The sequence below is a fragment of the Erithacus rubecula genome, assembly GCF_903797595.1.
Source record: "Erithacus rubecula genome assembly, chromosome: 2".
NCBI lineage: Eukaryota > Metazoa > Chordata > Aves > Passeriformes > Muscicapidae > Erithacus > Erithacus rubecula.
The window spans coordinates 107,521,147-107,541,472 of record NC_136685.1 but is presented as its reverse complement, the minus strand read 5'-3'; the positions used below and the strand labels follow the sequence as shown (position 1 = coordinate 107,541,472).

The window sequence follows — 20,326 nt, the reverse complement described above, 5'->3', positions numbered from 1 at the left end:
GTCTTTGTCATGGCCTTTAGCCTCTCTGCCCTCAATTTTGGGAATGCAGAAGTTCCTGTGCTGAATCAGACTAATGCTTCAGCGTTCCAGCAGCAGCAGATCTAAAACTCCATTAAGGACAGATGTGCTTCAAATTTGTCTCTACCTCATGATTGATGTTTCAAAATGTGAGAGCAAAAATTCACTTCCCGCACAGTCTCTATAAAAAGGATACAATAACACCTTCACTTCCCAGGAGCGCTGCTGAGCCCAGACCTTTTGCAAAACACTTTCAAGTCCTGCACTTAAATTAGCCAAACTCAACTATTTTTACCTCCCAAAGACCTGCCCCTTTTAAGGAAATGTACATTTGATTTAGAGTTTTTCCTGATGTTCAAAGGGGACTTGGACGTGCCCTCAGCCCCTTGCCTTTGATGGGATTTGTGCATGTAAAGCACCTTCATAAGAGGGTCATTCATTACTTCTCACTTTGAGTAGCACACTGTTTTCCAGCTAAACCATCCTGTTTGAGTTTTGCTGTCCTGTGCAAAGGTATGCCTTCAGATCCTAGTTTTTGTTTTCTTAATACTTTTGAAGTTACTTGTTCCTAAAATACGACTCTCAGTAAACATTTCAGCGCTTTAATTTGGTTTAAATTTACACTTGAATATTAAAGTTCCAAAATAGTTTTATGAGCAAATAAAAATACGATGGCTCTGGGAGCCTTTCTTTTCAATATCTTTTAGTTATGTTAAACTCTGTACCCAAGTAACTGCCTTATAAACAGCTTTATATTGCACTCGATTGCAAGTCATTGGAACAACATTCTGTAATGGGTTGCAAATGGCATAACATTATGTGCCCCAGTTTCTGCAGCCAGAATGAACAAGATCATTGGAAATGTTGGTGATGAAAGTGGACATAAAAAAGATAACCTTAAATCTAAACCCTCTACATCACAAGTAATAGAACAAAGTAACCCCACCATAAATTTTTCTTCTCAGAAGCAACATAAGCCAGCTCAATCCTGCTTGCTGAAATGCTTTCTCTTATCATATTCCAAGTAAAATTTTTTTATTTCCTTTAAAGCTGTGCTTGCTGTGACAAAAAATGATTGCATAAATAATTTTTCCTCACCTTTGGAAAGCTGGTTCTCTCTGAGAATCAATTAGTTAGCTGTCAGAAAGAAGGCTGGATCATATATTCTGGAACACTTAGTGGGCAGAGCAGTGTTGAAACACCTGTGGCAAATGTTCATTACTTGAGGTCTGGCAAAATTAAAAGTGTAGCCCAGGACTGACATTTTTTCCCCCTTCTGGAGAGAAACCTATATAATTAGATGCTTATATTTCTTTCCAAGGTGTAAATCTTTCAGATTTGTTTGAATGTTGCTGTCAGCTACAAAAAAAGGGAAATAGCGGAAAAAATGGTCAGTGCTTGTATGATATTTTGCAAAATTTTGATTGCTAAACTGTCATCAAGTCACTATAAGATATACATCTTTTCCAGTTTTTATCTTGAAAACGGTGGTATTTCAAGTGTTTTCTGAAACACATCCAGAAATTTATGATACCCAGTTCCATATGGTGCAGCCTCTTATGCCCCTCCCGAAAAATAAACCTCAAACCCACCAACAAAATACCTCGCCTGAGAAGTTTTGACAGAAAAGAAAGCATTGTTAAGTGAGGGATGTGTGCCTCCTTTGTGTGGGCAGTGGCTTGGGTGTCAGCTGTTTGGTGATCATACATTTTAATTAAGGCAGGGCACAGTGATGTGTGCACTTTATTTGAGCTTGTTCTCCCTTGTAAGCCTAATGAACTTATTCAGCGCCACAAGCAGGAACAAGCCTGTCAGGTCCCTTTGCCAGCAGACTCTGGCACAGATCACTGAGCAGAGTGAGATGGCATCACTCAGGAGAGGGAATGATCCAATCCTGTAGAAATCCAGCTACTGTTCTTAGCAAAACACAGAACTCTAAGGTGAGGTGAGGAAGGCGATGCACTGGGGGAGAAGGATGTATCCCAGATGCATTTCTAGGAACAAATGCTTTTGGAGGTGGCTGCATCACTCAAATTCTGGCTTTCTTAGTGCTTATTTTATCAGCTGCTCTCAAGCTTATGAGCTGCAGTTGGATGGACTGTGGTCCTTTTGGGAAATGTCCCTTGGTTTCATTTCATCAGTTTGAGAACTGTAACCAGGAGTTACTGCACAGTCACCTTTGTGTGCACTCCACCGCAGTAAAAACAAATTGCTCAGGTTTTGGTTTCTATTTTGATTTGATTTTATTTGATTTGACTTGAACAGACTTTGCTGACTTGTGTGCAAGAGAAGAGGGTGAGGCAGGAAGATCAGGTGGCAGTTTTCACAGGGATGGCCCCAATGGTTAGAGCAGCAGTCGAGGGTCAGGATTTCTGTCCTTCCCCTGCCTCAGCTCTGGCTCAGTGTCACTGGGACAGTTCAGCTCCTCTTTGTGGGCTCACATTCGCAGGATTTCTGTCCTTCCCCTGCCTCAGCTCTGGCTCAGTGTCACTGGGACAGTTCTGCTCCTCTTTGTGGGCTCACATTCGCATGATTTATGTCTGGCACAGACAGAAATTCACACACATTTCTGTGTGGTAGCGTTGGCTCGTGGTGCTGCTGAGGGAATGATGTGTAGCTAAAGCAAAGATTGGGACCCGGAATCCTCTTCTGACTTGATTTGCATCTGCCTGTAAGCCATGCCTGAGTTTCCTTCCTCTATCAAACGATACTGTAATCCCGGGTTTGTAAATTGAGGAATCCCTTCAGTGGGTCACCTCAAAGCTGCCGGTGGTACAAAATGCCGCATGCAAGAATGGGGTCTGTGAGGGGAAACCCTGTAAAATGGTGGGGGGTTCTTGGGAATCGCCCCGATACCCGTGGAAATGGCTCTTTGTGTGGGTCACAAAAGGCATGGACCTTTCTCGGGAGAGACAAAAGGCGATTTCTCTGCAATCGCTGTCTGTGGTGCCATTGCCGCGGTGCCGGAGCCGGGGGAGGAGGCTGGAGGCAGGCACGGGCCTGGAGCCCTGGGATGCTCTGAAGTGCCGCTAACTGAGCTGAGGCCGCTTTTTTTCCTGTGGAGATCAAGCAGGAAGGGGTCTCATGCGGCCGGGCAGTGCCGATGTACAAGTTTGTGTTAGTGTATAATCGGTATTTATTTTACCCATGCCGACGGCCGCCGGGCCGGCGCGCTGAGGCACCCCCTGTGTGCGGGCGCCACCTGCCGGCCGCAGCGCCCTTCCCGCCTTTTCCCGCCGCTGCGGGAGCCGGGGCGAGGGAACAAACCGGGCGGGCCGCAGGTATTCGGGACTCCGGGCCGTGCCCACACGCCCTGTTACGTGTTATCCTCCACATTTATTGTTCCAGCCTCTCTGAGGGGACACACGCACAAAAGGCCGGGTCTGTGCTGGCCGCATCCACAGGGCCCTGCAGAGCTGGGCCGTCCTCTCAGACCCACTCTCACCCCAGGGAGCTCTTGGGGTGAGCAGCAAGTCACTGCAGAGGTGGCAAAAGATGAGGAAGACAAGTCTGGGTCAGCATTTCTTATCAAAGACAGGTACAGAGCAAGTGTATTTAAGATGTATTTGAATTACCTATAAAAAAGCCAGAGAGGAGTGCAGCTCTTGGCTCCTCAGTACAATTATGTTTTATTTGATGCTTGATGTCTAATTTCTGCAATTTTAGTGCTTGTATTAATGATTTTTGAAGATTTCAATTAATAGGTCCAGGGGTTGGTTTGCTTGCCTGTTTATCCCCCAGTGATTGTCACTAAATAACAAATCCATGCAGTTCACTGAGCTGACTGGAGTCACTCCCTGCTGTTCCCCCACTTCCCTTGCAGTTCTTCTCGTGGACAGATGAGGGTGCTGTGGAATTGGTTATTTCAGCTGGGACAGTGATATTGAGGGGACTGTCCTCTCCCTGCTCCACACAAGTAGCTACTCCTGCCTGGCTTCTTCTAGTCTGTCACTGTGAAGTGGTTCAGCAGGGGCTGGTTACCCTTGGTGAGTGCTGGAGGCTTTGGGTGGTGCAGAGGGTGGCCACCAGTGTGACAGTGTGACACCTGTACCAGTGCTTCCCTGCCCTGTGCCAGGGTCACCTCACTGCACATCCAGGCTTGGTTTGCTCTCAGAGGGCACTGAGCTGCCTTGGCAGCTGCTTCTCCCTCCTGCCAAAACATTCCTGCTGGACTGCTCCTGCAGTTTTTTACCACAGCATTAAGCTTGGAGATATTAAAGCACTGTCAGCTGAAATCCCTGGCTCCACCACTGACTTTCAAATTTGTAGTCTGGCCTTAACCTTAGCACAAGCAAATGCTTATTTAGGTTGTTTTGCAAGTGTGTGATGTAATGACATCACCAGATTTCTGGCTAATCAGGAACTTTCCAGAAGCAAACAACAAAGCATATCCCTGAAGTAGATTTTGTGTACAAAACCCTGAGCATTAGCAGTCTTATTTTCAGTAATGAGATCAAAAGCACAGAATCAGCTTTTAGGATCAAAGATGCACCTTGTTCTACACATGGTGGTACACACACATATGATGTGTAACAAGCAGCACACCTGGCACCCCCTCAATGAACTGCACTGTCTCCAGGCAGAACTGTTTGGTACTCTTATAAATCCAAGAGAAAATCAGGTTGTATTGTCCCAAGAAAGAGCATCTAGTTAGAGCAGACCAAAATGTTATTTCCCCCCAAGGAAGCATATTGAATGAACCACATTATTCTCCAGATAATGGACAAAAACCTTCTTTATTATGAAAACTTTATGCCCTTTCATAATCATTAATAATGCTGGGGGTGTGTGGGTGGGAGAGCAGGTGGGTAGGAGTGCTAAATGGAAAAGCAAAAAGCAGAGCTATGAGGCTGTAATTTCTTAAGAAATATTGCTCCATATGATACCTCTTTGCTTTAGAACATTTTTATAGAAGAGAAATACTTTGCATTTCTTGCAGTCTTCAAGTTTTTGCTGCTTTTTGTGACTGCAGTACTTCTGAAAGGCAATGGGGGGGGGATAGCTTAGGAAAGCCTTTATTTATCCCAATGATATACAGTACCAACAGCAGTGGAAATTTCCTTGTGCTCTGGGCCAGTGCCTGAATCTTGTCTAAAATCATCTCCTAGGCTCAGAGCAATATCCCTCTCCAGCTCTCCAAGCCTCTCGAGATGGGACTCGCTGCTGTTCTTCAGAAACATTTTCCTGTGCTTTAGAAACTGGGTGGTTTTCCCTCATTATCCTCATTGGGATTTTCAACCTGTTTGCCTCACTAATGCTATTGTAAAATTGTGAAATATTCCCCACAGTTGCTATTAAGGGTTTAGGACTGTCCTGTCCATGAGAATTCCAAAGAGAATTTCCATTCGGGGTCCAGAAAACTTTATTAGCACAGTTCTTTCATCCACAGTGTCCAGAAACTCTTTTATGAAGTGATCAGATTGAAACTTCTCTTCATTGTTGCACAGGTTTTTTTTCATGGCTGAAAGTAAAATCCAGTGAGCTGGAAAATGCACTATATAGACCTCACCAGCCAGCTTCTGTCTAAATTAAAGAAAGACTCATTTTAAAGAATAATAACATTATAAAAAATAATTAACACGAGAATGAATATTTGCAGCCCTATTAGTCAGAAGCAGGAGAAGTAATGAGCAAGATTAAAATCAGTGCTGGCCTTTCCTGTTAGAAGTTTATGGGCATTTAATGAATTTAAATGGGAAAAGGAAGCTGATAATTGAATTATTGGTAAGAACTTTATTCAGCAGGGTTTGAGTGATTGCTGTTGGCTTTCACTGCTGTGCTCCCCTTTGTCACCTCAGCCTGTGCACTGAGAGCAGGGGATCTATATTTATTTATGTAATCAGGCAAACATGAGAAGTGTGCTATTGATTGCATTGACTGGAAACATGTAAGCAGCACCAAAAAAAGGGGAATTGGAGCAGGAACCAGCTGCTCAGGGATTGCTAGAGCCACCTCCAGAGATAGACAGGAGCAGGGAAATCATTTGAAGGAGGTAACTGTGTCAGGCTGGAGAAATGCTTTTGGCCCTCCACACATGTAACACTCAACAATTATATGGGATGTGTGAGGAAAAGAGATTCCTACAGGAAACTCTGGCTGGGCAATTTGCAGTGGTCCATAAAGGAAGGCAGAGAATAGCAGCAAAGTCAGGCTGAGCCTACACAGCTGGCAGGGAGAATGCTGCAACATGAATTAATTTTCATTAAAAAGGTGTGTGGAGCAGCAGGAGAACAAACTGCAAGTGTCTGCAGATGGAAAGGGCAGTGGGAGGAAGGCACCAGCAGGGAAAGTGCTGCAAATTGGTGTTTTGGAGAAAAGGCAAATGCATTCACCCTGTCAGCTGTGGGAGGTTTCTGTTTATTGCAGGCTGTGTGTGGTAGCTAATGTGTGTGGGTCCTTGTGGCTTTGGGGATTGTAGATTTGGGGTGGTTTTAGTACTGAAAACCCTCAAAAACTGGCAGGGAAAAAACCTAACAACTGTGAGTTATCCAGACACTGACATCCCTGCAGACCAGTGGCCAGCAAAGAAACCCAGAAGGAACTTTTCCCTTCTCACAGAGGTCAATCCATTTGCCACAAACACAACAGATGTTGAAAGGAAGTAATTTTAAACTGTAAGGCTTAAATTGGCAGCAGAGGAAGAAGACAAGTTGCCAAAATGTGTCTTTGTTTTGTGTTTCTGAGAGCCTCAGTTCCTCCTAGTGGGAGACTTCCATGTTTGGCACCTGCACAGACACTCTTGAATTTCATTTAATCTGCTGTGGCCCAGTCAGAAGTCTCTGGCTAAAAGAAATGTCCTGGGAAGCAGATTCAGAGAGCTGGCCCATGGAGAGCTCTGCACTGCTCTGCTTTTAGCACCAGAGGTGATTTTTGGGGTGCATCAGTGAGGGCTGCACTCACCAGGTGTCTGGTGGAGGTATTTGCCATATGGGATGAATCAATGGGATTTGGTCCCTGGAAGTTCCCAAATGCAGTTTTCTGTCTGGGGGTGAGCACTCCAGTAGCTGCAGCAACTTCACAGTGTGCATGAGCAAAGCTTAAGGAAAAAGAGATTACAGTAACATGCATCTGTGGAAATAGCCAAAAAGGCAGAATTTCAGGACAATTCCAGAGCAGTACAGGACTGCTCTGAAACTCTATAATTACTTTGTAATAAGTTGTACAGGATCCTTTCTAATTATTACACGTGCAAAGAAGTGAGAAGCATTTTGTAAATGTAGTGGTCAGAGAAGGAGAGTAATTGAAATGTTAATTCTAATCATATGCTATGTTCATGCATTGATTTTTTAATTCATGTTATCCATTAATTAGTTAATGCCTGTGAAGCTCATTGAAGATAGAAAATGCTAGAAATTACTATGGACTATTGTTACCATCATTATCCACTAAGTTTAATTGGTTCTTGTACATTTTAAGTGGATTATTGAGATGTAAACTTGGCGAAGATGATTCCACACTGTCCTCAGAATGCTGGGGAAGTGAGCAGCTGCATCCATCCAAATCAGGAGACTGCCTTGTTTGTGCAGATTGCCACAGAAACCTTCTCAGGCTGTCCTACATGAGCACTGCACCTGCTGGTGTCCCTGTCCCCCAAACCCCTCCTTGTTTAGGGCCAGCCTGGTGATGGTGTTGCTGCAGAGGGATGGGTCAGGGCTGAGCAGTGATTTATGTCCCTGGAAGATGAGAAACAGGAAGATTATAGCACAAAGATGAGAAGATTCTGAATTTCCCTGTGGGGCCAGCGTATTTCTGTCACCCTTTGAAGAAGGGGAGTTGTCTTTAAAGCAATAATATCTTGAACAGGATCTGGTTGTAGTTTGCTCTCTTTTCTTTCTGTGTCTGTAATCATGATGAAACCCTCTGACTTTGTCCTTCGTTCTTGTCTGAGCTTTGGAAGGTTGGATGGAAAATAACTGTTTCTATTCAGCCTTTTTTATTTATTTATTTATAAATAGCTGCTTTTGAGGGAAGCATCAACATCTGATCCTCTTGGAAGAAAACCTCTGGGAGGTTTTCCTTTCAATTTGGTCCAAACTGTTTCCCCCCACCCCTGTGATAGATCAGGGATATTTTGGGTTTGTGTAAAGTTGAAGATGGTCTGGTTCCAGAACCTGCTTTATTTCCAAAAGTAATTTCTCTGCTGCACATCTTCCTGTGGCTGTTTGCAACAGGGCTCTGTGTTCTGCATCTTTTCCAAATGTTTTGATTTTAATGTTTATAAGAACCACTGTTAAAAAAATCTCCTACCAAAATGAAAAAAGGCATTATAGTGGAAAAAAAGAATACAAACACATTTGCTCTTTTTTAAAAGACATTTATCAAAGTTCAATCAGCTGGGATTTTCTGACACATGGCTGACTTGCAAAATTCTCTTCAACATATTTGCATTTTTGGCAATGTAAGGAAGTACCACTTAAATTACTGCATCTGTGTGAGGATTTTAGTTGACAAGAGAAAAAAGTAGGCAATGTGATTTTTTCCCCTAATTATTTTTTGTTAGCCATTTCCCTCTTCTAGTTTTGTTTCTGTCCTTTTCTTTGTCTAAATGTCATCCTGCTTTTAAAGAGATGAGGACCAAGGCTGGTAAGAAGGAATTGAGAAGGTTATGAGTCCAGGACTCCTTGCAAGTAATGGAAAGCCATGTTCTGGAGCCAGTGAATTTTGGGACAAATTCTGAAATGTCCAACTGGTGTCTGCCTCCATAGCACTGAATGCCTATTAAAAATGAGTGAAGTTTGTTTCTTTTCATAATCAGAACTTTCTGTTAGTCAGTTCTGGGGTCTTAGGCAGGGGCATCATATCCCCAAGTCCTTCAGGACTGAACCCAGCTGTCCCTACCCACAGATACTGGAGAGTTACAATCTGTTCTTTAGCCTTGAGGAACACTGGCTGAGTCAGCCTAGGAAATCTCTCATGGTGCTGCTGTGCAAAGATCTTTGTGCACATTGTTTATCTAATGTTACAAACAGAGAAAACACTCAGCCTCTGAAGATTGGGGGTTGGGAGTTTTGGCTCTAATATTTCCTTGTTGGAAACAATTGTTTCAACTTCAACCTATCGGTTTATTTTCAGAACCCCTTGCCCTTGGCATTTTTCATACCCCAGCTGTGACAAAATGAGATTCTCTTTCCTCTCACTGTGTATCCCAAACATTATGGTGTGTGTCATCCCAAATTGCTGGGAATTGACTGAGGTCAGCAGGATTTTGCTGGCTGTTCTCAAGGAATGGTTTGTACTTTACTCAGATTAAATCTTATTTCTTGGAATTGCTAAGTTGCCCTCTCTCTGTTTTAGCTTTGTTTCATTCAGTTTAGAATGTTCACTCTGGTGGCTGTTCAAGTCACACACAGGGATTTTCTCTACCAATGAATTCCTGCTCCACTTAAAAACTCCAACAAGGCAGAAAACCCCTCACTCAGTTTCCTGAGTTCATGCATCTCCTCTGGAATTGATTAAGTAATAAAAGCTCAAAGGAGGATGCTTAGAATAGAAATCCTGATTTGGGTGTTCCTGTTCATAAGCAAGCAGACCAAAATCTGCAATAATGTGCATATCATTGCAGCACAGTGTTGTAATGATACAGCATGTATCATTAAGTTAGCACTAGATTGAGTGGTTCACTTAGCTAATATATTGAACACAGCCTAATTAAATATTTAATGGATTTTTCCCACTGAGAGGAATCAGCAGAATAACTAAGGAGTGTGTTCCTGGAGATGAAAGTTGCAGAGGAAGGTGATCTGTGGGGATTGCTGTTCACTCAATAACATCATGAGCTGCCCTGCACCTTCCTTCTGAGAGGGGCACTGCAAACATTGATATGGATCTGCATATTCCAGTGGCCTGAAACCAGGGAAGAGCTTCAAAGTCTGACTGCATGACATGATGGGAAATGTTCACTTGGATACTGTTTGCTGAACTGACAGTAAAGTTGTGGTTTGTTCCTTCCTTAGTTTAATGTGAGTGAAGTTTTGCAGTCAGAAATGCCCATGTATTAAATGGGACACTCAGATTTAACAGATTCTGCCTCTTTCCTTTGCAGGAACCAGAGGTCTAAAGGTGTTAATTCTAGGAGTACAGTCTTTTTATGGACTACATTGAGGACAGTCCTCTCCTTTAGTGGTTCTATAGTTATATCCCACTCCATGGCTGGGGGTCTCAGGTGCTATTACAGTGCAAATAAATAAGTGAGGCTCAGCATGGACAGTACACTGCAGTCCTTATTCCATCTGAATGGCATTGTCAGAGCTGATAATTAATTTCTGGAGCCATTGGTGTCTGCACAGGGCTGGAGCAAGTGAACATTTTATCTTTTAGCAGACAGCTTCCTTCTACAGTCCTGTAGTTTCCAGCTGATGTGAAGGCAATGGCTTTAGATCCAGCTGGGCTTTAATTCCAGCTAAAACTTAAAACTCCACTAGGCATTGTGATAGTTTTACTGCCATAACATTAAAACTCTCCTTTTCTGGGCAACTTTTCTTGTTTTTCTCATCAGAACTCATCTATAGATAGCAATTACCCCCCCACCCCAAAAAAAAAAAAGGCAAAAGGTGTGTGCTGTCTTGGTCAGACTCTGCCCACTGGGCCCCTCACTGACATTGTGAGTGAGCTCAAGGGGCTCTGAGCACCAGCTCCTTCACCTGTGTTATTGCCATGTTCCAGCAGAGCCCTGAGAGGAGTTGCCAGTGAGCTGGAGACCCAGGCTTTGCTCAGATGTGAGATATAAACCCTAAGAAATATTGCAGTTGTTTTTAAACTGCTGGAGCAGCACTCAATAGGAAGTGCCATGTTCTGTCAGATAAGCTCTGAATGCTTTGCTTCACAGGAGCCCAAACATTGGAGGGTTTTGTTGTTGTTGGGTTTTCCTTCTGCTCTTTTCCTTTTGTTTGTTTGTTTTTTAATTAAAAAGAAAGGGGGTGGGGGGGGAGGAAGCCCAGTTTTGAAGAATAGGGATAAGGAAATGGGAATTATCAGAGCTGCAAGTGGTATAAAGGAAATTATTGTTATAGAGAGGTTGTGTTACTCCTGCTGCTTTTTATTACCTAAAAGTAATAAAACTTTTGTTTTGGATTTCTTTCTTGCAGCAGGAGCTGTGCAGAGCTAAGCAGCCCTCAGGTGAAGCTGGGTTAGGGCAGGCAGGGTTAGCTTGTCAGGGAAGGAGCTGTTCTGAGCTGCTGTCCTGCCTCTGGAGCCCACACAAGGAGGAGCACTGGGGAAAGCAGCACTCCAGATGCTGGGACCTGGCCACTGGCTGTGGGAAGTGCTGAGATGGGCTTGGGCCTGCAGTGAGGACATGAGGCTGATGTGGACTGATGTGCAAATGTCTCCTGTGGGTGTTCCTTAGCTTTAGGCTTTGCTTTCATTACTTGGTGTCCAATTTTGTACTCAAGGATCCATGCTTGGCTGGATGAATGGTTTTGTTGGTGTTTTTAAACCAGTTCAGTATTTAGAGTGACTCCAGAGAAATCTTCAAAAGAATCTAATTTTGCTTCATCCTAGTAAAGATGTGAAAACCCTAGGATGGGAAGTTTGGATAATTTGGGAGTCCCTGGAATTGTTTCCCACTGAGCTGCACAGTGGAAGTTGTCAGTGAAGCAGCAAGAGGCAGGGAGAAATTGGCTTCTGCAACAGGCCACTGGTGTGTCTGTGACAAAGTAAGTGGTGAATAAATAACCAATGATTTCACAACAGAGCCCACCATACTGCAGGCAAAACCTGAAATTTTGGGAGAGCTGTTGTAAATTACAAAATCCTGCCTGCCAAGGAAGGAGCTGGATGTAAAAGGCCCTCATATAACCATGAGTCAACCAGAGTGAGTGGATGGGTAACTTTTTTGGCTAAATTAAGATGATTCTAGATGAAAAACAGTGTTACAAACCATTGGATGTCTGTCCTGTTGGAGATTAGTTTGACTTAAGCACACATAGCTTTATAAAAAATGCAGTGAGTAATCACTTTTTGTAAAAAGGTTTTATTAACAAGTATCAATAATGCCTTAATCTCATTCCAATGCTTGTGCTTACTAAGTGTGTTATAAATGCTTAAAGCTCTATTGATGTCTTAGAGGAGGACAGAAGGTCTCCATCTTCATCTGTAGATACTGTGCCAGTGTTTTCCATTCTTCCAGGGCTGGGGAAGCAAGGGGTGGTGCTGTAGGACATGCACCTTGTCTCACTCTCCACCATATGGGCATGCACTTTATTTCCATCAACAACAGTGGGAAGAAGCATCTGGCCCCTTATTGACTCACTAATCAAGTATGAACGGGAAGCAAAGGCCAGTGTTACCCAAATGATGAATGGGAGCACAATTAAAACAACCCCACAGATGCTCTGGTTATGTGTCTGTGTTGGATCCCAGCCAGAGCAAACTGTCAGCTCTGCAGAAAAGTTGCCAAGCCCTCAGTGATAAAATCAGCCCCATAAAAATGTTATAATTAACGATTTCCCTCTAACATCTATGGATGCCTTTAAGTTATTGTCTCAGGAATGTTTTCTGCTGAGTTGGAAAGGTGCCTGTTTCCATATTTGCTGGTGTCTCTAAGGATCAGCCATCAGCCCACTTGTTTAACCTTGGGCAGATAGAAAGCATGTTCATTTACATGAACCTCACTGAGATTAGCAGGCAGGCTCAGGAGCATGGCCAACACCTGCAGAGGCAATTTCCCTGTCAGTTTAAGTGGCAGTGTCTTTTCCTGACCTGGGAAAAGGGCTTTTCCTTACTCTCTCCTGTGAGTAATCCATGACTTGGGCATCCTGGGTTTGTCCTGGAGGAGGGACACACAAGTCTGGGATTGAAATAAACCCCAAAGTGCCTACGTGAGAGGAGTTTTCATTCCATTAGAGATGCCAAGCCAAAGCTGCAAGTCTGGCTGAGCCACAGGCAGTGCCTGAGCTTTAGCAGGATGTGCTCATTGCTCTCCTCTCCTCTCCTCTGGGGCATCTGTGCTGGCTGTCCTGAGTCAGCCTGTGTTTAGTCTGCTCCACATGCAGGCTTCTGTCAGCAGGGATGGAATTGCTCCATCTCCATCCCTGGCCTTGGGCTCCTTCCACCTCCCTTCCATCCCATGCAGCTTCTGTGAGCCAGTTCAGTGCAGTCATCCATGGGAAAAACACTAATTATTCATTAAATTTGAACATTATTTTTTCATTGATTCTCCAGCTTACCACACACTTGCATGGTTGCTGGACCATAAGGAAGGTGTAGGTGGCAGCAGGAAGAAATTCACAGAAAACTTTGCTTTGTGAGAATTTGGGAATTTTGAAATATGAAAGTAAACTTTTCAACAATTTTAAGAAGAAAAAACTTTCTGTGTGGCTAATTTTCTTAGAGAATAAATATAAACTGTTTACCACAAGTAGTTAATTAAAGGGGTGTAAGTTGCAACTTCAGAAATTTAAAAAAACTCAATGACTAATTAAGCTGAGCTTCTCCCCTCTCTTAAATTAAATTTGAAATTAATTGAAAACTATATTTTCTAGAGTTCTTCTATGTTTTCTCCTGGTTGGAAATACATGAACTTCTTTCTCTGTTGCCTGTACAATTTCTGGGATGAGAAAAGTGCACGTTGCCTGGCTTGGTTTGCTCAAAGTTGGCCATTTACTTGTGGACAAGTCAAGAGCCAAGGATGAGCTTTCCATCTGTTCATTCAAATGCTTTGAATTCAAGGGAGTCTGTGTGGAAGGATTTTGTTTGTGTCCAGCTTTAGCTAGTTGACATTATCCATCATATCCTTTGTGCAGTGGAATGGGTGCCTGCAATGAAATAGGAAATTCTGTGGGGATGGTCTGATGTCAGACTATGAGCTTTGATATCTCCCAGCACTCTGAGCACTGCTGGAGGCTCCATTAGGAAAAGGTGATCTATATTGTATTGTGAAATGCATTAGAATGGATTGTATTGTGAAATGCATTATCTAATTTATGCTGGTACAGTGACTCCAGGAGTGGCAGGCAGGGCTGGAAAGTGAATCCTATGATGGTGAAAGAGCCAGAGGAGGAGAACTTTAACCTAGGGATGGACAGAGAGAGCTGGTGACAATGACACAAATGAGGGAATTATGGACCAGAGTAGCAGGCAGGAGGTGCATGGCTGGGGTGTGGTGGAGAGAGGCTCTGTAGGGACAGGGTGGGAAGGTGAGGAAGGGAAACTGTCTCCTTGCTCAGGGATGGGAAATGTGGAGCTCTGCCCAAGGACAGCAGAGCACAAACACTGGAGAGCAGCTGATGTTGGGGATGCTGTGTTGGGTGTCAGCTACAGACACATGACTGATGGCAAGAACATCTAGAAGCAACTGTAACTAAAATTACTTGAACTTTTCATTTTTAAAGCTCTCTCCACTTCCTTCCAATTTGGGAATGACATTTTTCAAGTCTGAACTCCTCTCAAAAGTATTTTTGGAAGGTCTGAACAAAAACAGTTTAGCCATCTTTGTGTAAAATGTCTGCTAGGCAAGTACTCAGCTATGACATATTTTTGGCAGAGAGCTGTTGAACAGCTTTAGGGCCTCACTGGAAATGTCCCAGAGTTTTTAAAATCATCAGATAATTATTATTGGTTATAATAATCCTTAGAGACTCTACCCAGCAGTCAGAGACTTAGAGCACTGGAGGGTCTGCAGGCAGCAATGAAAAGCAAGTCCTTGAGGCTATGCCAGAGAAATTTTCCAGCAACAGTTGCTGGCTATCTGCATGTCCAGGGGTGAACAGAACAGAGCAGTGGAAATGTTAGTGAGCTGGCAGGGCCTGGTCAGCCATGGAGATTGAATTGGCTGCAGATCCACACTGCTGCTGGCATTTGGCTCCTGGTGGGAAGGGATCACAGGGACTGCCACCTCCCCTGCCTCTGCACAGAGGCTGCAGCAATCCCAGCGCTGCTGGCTCCAAACTCATGTGCCCAGACTCTCCACTCCGGGCTGTGAATGAGAATTATGCAGGGGAGGATTGCGAAAATGTGAAAAATCAGTGTTTGTTGTGGGGCAGTTGTGGTTCCTCACCGCTGAGGGTAAAGGCCGGCAGGAGGGAAGGGCTTGGCACTGAGGTGGGCTGTCTGAGAGGAAAGTTTTAAAATTGCCAGGAGATGGGAGTAATTATGTTGCACTTCCCACTCTGGTTTTGATCTTGTTACACAAGCGTGAGTGAATGTGAAATTAGCTCCCCTCCTTATAGAAACGTTCCAGATTAGTCTCACTTGATACGTTTTTGCTTCCAACACCAGAGCTACACTTGTCCCAGAGCTTTGAAGTCTGAACTACTTCCAATGTTGTGCTCCATGAATTCCCTTATCTCACTGGTGCCTGTACAATAACACTGAGCCTCCTGGAGACACAAGTGTGGAGGCTTCATATTTGTGGGGAACACGGTGTTCCCTGGAGCTGTTCATCTCAGATCTGTTCTTTCCATGGCTCCTGTGATCAAAAGCTGGGAAATGCTGCTCCAGAGAAACACTGGTAGCATTGAGGCAAGGGGACACTATTCCCTGAAGCTTTTGGATTTAAAAGTTTTTGGACATCTTTCAGTTAACTGTTTGTTTCATGGTTGGAAATCAATTTGAACTTTTAAAAATCCAACATCATGTGACCTTTCAACTCATCCACTGCCGAATTAGAAGAAGAAAAGCCTTTATTTATTGCTGCCAAGCTGTTCTTTTTCAGTTGCATTAACATGAAATATATTTGGGTGTAAAAGATGACAGCTCCTTTTCATGGCCTCTTACTGTATTTTTGCTGTGGCTGGTCAGATGCTTTTATCTCAAGCTTTGTTATTTGCAGTGGGGAAAAAAAAATCAGAGGATTTAAGAGAGTGATAGAGTTTGCAGAGAAAATAAAAATTTCACACAATCCATGGTGCTGCTCAGGAAATGGGATTTCAGGCTGGCAAAGCTCTGTGCTTGGTTGGAGCTCTTGTTGGCAGTGATGGGCTTTGGGTTTCCTCCTGCAGCTGAGCCAACATGCCACCCTCCTGTGGCACAGGTATTCCTTGGAATAGGGGCAGAGGAGCCTGAGCAGCAGGCTGCACCTGGGGGAACAGCTCAAGTGGGGTTCTCATGCCAGCACCCATCCTGGATGGAGCCAGAGTGTCTGCTGTGTTCCTGAGAGGCTGGAGGTGCATGGAAAATGGATCAGCTGGAAGAACATGTCTTCATGAAATTGGGAAGGGACAGCATGGAGGGCTTGTGTGGGGAAAGGTCTGAGTGTAGCCCGTGATGGATAGGAGCAGGGGAACTTTTATTGGGGTCAAGTATAGCCAGCAATTCAAGGAGAGGATTGGCAGTAAGAGCAAAGGAGCAGTGTTTGATTTAACCCTTCTTATAGCAACTTTTAAATAGAACTAAGAGCAGAAAATGATCCTTGTCTGGTCCTCTGGCATCGGCAGGAAAATGCCAAGGGAGCCGGCTGGGGCAACGACATGGGACAGTTCTGCGGCTGCCTGTGCAGAGCCAGCGACAGCCTCGTGATCTGCCAGTGCTGGCATTAACTAATTCAATTTTCCCCTCAAGAACCAGGACTCTTCTGTAATCCTGCATAATTCTGGAATGGCAGAACTGGAGGTTGGAAGGGCCGATTAAGCGAGGCAGCCTCCTCTGCCCACAGGGGATCGTTCAGGGGGAACTTTGTGATTGAAAAATAGGGATTCAACCAATTACTCACCTAATGGTTTCACTTCATCCAACTCTGCCTCTGAGATCTGCCGTCTCATCTCTCTTTGTAAGCAGCATGAATGGATTATCAAGTTTCATTCTCAAATCATCTGCCAGGCATATTTATGCAGAGTCTCTATCTCTAAGCGAATTGGGGAACGTGAATCTCTTGCCACACTGCGGCTGAATATTCTAGGGAAGGTGTACAGGCAGCCCAAGCCGGCTTGCTGTGAGGGTTTATCTCACGGCATGCGCCCTCGGCTGGAGCCAGGAGCTGCCCTGAGGCGCGGGGCGAGCTGTCGGTGCCGGCGGGCGGCGCGCACCGAGGCGGTGCTGCCGCCGGTGATGTAATGCCACCTCCCGCCGCCGCCCCGCGGGGGCCCCGCACTGATGCGCGGGCGGCTGCGCTTGTGCCTCCGTTCCGAGGGCCGGGAGGCTGCCGCAGGAGTCTGTCCGTCCCGCTGTGTGTGTCCGTCCGTCCCTCGGTGTCCGTCCGTCCCGCGGGTGTGTCCGTCCGTCCCGCCGCCCCGGGATGGTCGCGGCCGCGCTGCGGGCGGTGACCGGCAGGGGGAGCCCGCGAGCCGCGCGGGGCCCGCGCCGCCCCCGCCCGCACGTGGCGCGCGCCCCGCTGAAAAGCCGCGAGCGGCCCCGCGGCCGCCACTGGCGCCGGCAGCGCCCGCCCCGCTCCGCTCCGTCCTCCCCTCCCTCCATCCCTCCCTGCCGCCGCCCGATAATTCCCGCTGCTCCGCCGCCACCGCCCGGCCCGCGCTGCCCTCCGCCATGGTGCGCGGCGTCGGCGCTTCGCAGCCTCCCCTGCATCCCGCAGCCCCGCTGCCGTGAGAGCCGCCGCGCATCCCTGGCGCTGCGGCGGGCAGCGGGCGCACGCAGCTGGCGCTGACCTGTTGCAAGAGCCGGGCTTGTCTTGAGGATCTTTTCTCTAGGTCTTTTTTATTTCTTTTTTTTTTTTTTTAAAGCTTCTTGACGGGGGAAGTTTGCTCCCCAGCCTGTGGCCCGGCTTCCTCCACACCCTTTCCTCCTCCTTTTCCTCCCTTTTTCCAGGATCCGCTGCCTGGGGCCAGAGGAGGTCTCCCTCGTTCCCCCCGGCCCAGCGCTGGAGCTGGGGGCACCCCGCGGGCTCCGGGCTCGCCCTTTCCCCCGGCGGCGGCGGCGGGGCGGCCCCGGGAGCGCGGGGAGGCTCCGCCAGTGCCCCGGGCTGCCGGGCCGCCACCATGGCCAAAGTGGCGGCGGAAAGTTGCGGGGCAGCGCCGGCCGAGGACTTGTCCAAGGTGTCGGACGAGGAGCTGCTCAAGTGGAGCAAGGAGGAGCTGATCCGCAGCCTCCGCCGCGCCGAGGCCGAGAAGATGAGCGCGATGCTGGACCACAGCAACCTGATCCGCGAGGTGAACCGCCGCCTCCAGCTCCACCTCGGCGAGATCCGCGGCTTGAAGGTAGCGGGCTGGGCAGGGTGGGAGCCCTGAACTTTGTGCGGTGCCTCCGCGTCCCCCGCCCGTCCCGCCGGGTGCAGTCTCGTCAGGTGGATGGTCTGGGAGCGGCTGCTCCCGAGAACCGCAGGAAAAGTGGATGAGGACGGGGGTGAATAGCGTTTGATCACTCTTAATAAATCAGTCAAGTGTCCAGCTGAGAGATGACCAGCTACTCGGCAGGCTGTGGGGCACAGCTGGTTTATGCTCTGCCCCAGTGTTCTTTTGGGTTGATAAAAACGCTGAAGTCTTGTCAGCTGGCGTTAGACTTCCTTGGTTTTGAGAGAGGTGAAATGATCCTGCCTGAAGTGCAGGAGAAACGTGGGTTTGTGTAGCTCACGCTGTTTTCTGTCACTGTTTTCAGACGACTTAGCCAGTCAGGCAGGCTGCTGGAGAGAGTTGGTCATTTCCAGGATGCAGTGCAGTGTGTGGCAGGTGATGGCAAACCCTCCGGCTCGGGTTGATCAGAACCGATCCCTAATTTACTGCCCGAAGAGACATCTGGTAACACATCTCTGATCAAACCATCCTCAGCTGTGTGCTCGTGCAGGCTGCAGTCAGGGGCACAGCAAGTCTGTAATGGCTTATCCCTTCTTAATTTCACTCCCTTGGTGGATGAGAAGCTTAGTCCCTAATGCTTCCTTCCCACTTCTAAGGACTGGGAAGAAAGTGTAACTGCTTACAGGGCATTACCTTGCTTGTGGATTACAGACCTAGAAAGTTACCTTAGAGTAGGCAGGAATACAGAACATTTTCTGGTTTATTGCTGGGAGAATTTAGAGGAAATTCCTTCAGTGAGGCGAGGGTGGAGGGAAGGAGAGAAGAGACAGAGATACACTGTGGGCTTTTGAATTATTACAGGAAAGTGCATTAGAAGAGAGTTCTTCGTTTGTAGAATGGCTTTAGATGGCAGAATTATTGAGAAAGTGTCTTTGATAACAGTGTGGCATAAAATAAATAGCTCATGGGGGAAGACAGTTCCTGCCTCCCAAGTTTTTGTCTTCTGCAGAGTATGAGTGTGTGTGTCCCCTGGGTGGTGTCTGAAGGTAAAAGAGACCCAACAGTGGTAGTATTGAGTAAAACTAAAGCTTGTATTTTAAATGCAAGTTCAATTACAGCAGTAGTATCTTTCTCCCAGTTATGTGCCAGATTTCTTCATCTTCCAGATAACTAACACTTAAGATGGGGTAGGAAGGAGTCACAAATTCCTCTCTCAATTCCAAAGTCCTCAAGTCTTGTTTGACTTCCGCCTTTTGCTCAGATGCCTCAGCTGCAACTTTCAAAACAAATCTGGGACAAGGAAGTTTTTTTGAAGCCTGTGTTGGTGCCTGGCAATGTCCCTCCTTTGTCCTGTGAAATAACTGCTCCATGAGTAAGAATGACCAGCTGGATGGGTGTCTCCTGCTTCCTCACTGAGGAACTGTGGACTTCCACAACTTTTTTATTCCACTGTGGGATCATTTCAAACATCTCTCACTAGCAGAGGATTTTAAGGACACCTCAAAGCTTCATTGAGATTTTTTTCCGTTGTCAAATACAGGTTGAAATTGTTCAAATTCCAAGTTATTTTGAGGCAAAAATCAGACAAACCCAGGCATTCATGCACCTGAATCAAGTAGAGTTACAAAAGCTTCCTTCTCTTAGGAAACTGTGCTAAAATGGTATTTCCATGAGACTGACTTTTTAACAACTGTGGCTAATCCCTAGTTATGTCATACATAAGGAATGACTATGTAGATTATGGGAGAAAGATAAATATGATCAAAAGTCCAAACTAGAGGGACAAAATACTGAAATCTGCTGTAGTAATACCCTGAACATTTCTTCTTCAGAGCATTTGCTTCAGACTGTTCCTCACTTAGGGAAAGGCATAGAATCATGTGCTTCATTTTGTTTAGTGAAAAATCTGTTTAACCAGATTATTTCAGAGTGGCTGAAGCAATCCTGGTCAAGTGATGACTGACAAGGCTTTTAATGCCAATCAAAAACAAAATTCAGCAAACCCCAGTTTTTAAAAAATCTCAAAAATTGTCATCTTTATATGTGGCTGCTTTAGGGAATAGGGAGTATAAATGTTAATAATTAATTATTTAAGAGAGATTGCAATTTTTTACGTACCTTGCACTTTTATTTAGCAATAACTTGCAGGTGAATATTTCTCATGGGAGTGAGATCATCATGAGAGCACT

The 20,326-nt window shown here is 45.7% G+C and overlaps 1 protein-coding gene across 6 annotated transcripts in view; it reads left to right on the top strand.

The window, feature by feature from the left end:
- The window catches only part of CCDC85A (coiled-coil domain containing 85A), a 142,841-nt gene that overhangs the window by 65,607 nt on the left and 56,908 nt on the right, over positions 1–20,326 (top strand). For 3 of the 6 annotated variants that reach the window (XM_079329444.1, XM_079329445.1, XM_079329446.1), the window contains exon 2: positions 17,716–18,104. In XM_079329444.1, coding sequence (XP_079185570.1) covers positions 17,716–18,104 — 389 coding nt within the window. The other 3 variants (XM_079329447.1, XM_079329449.1, XM_079329448.1) reach the window with 3 other exon arrangements.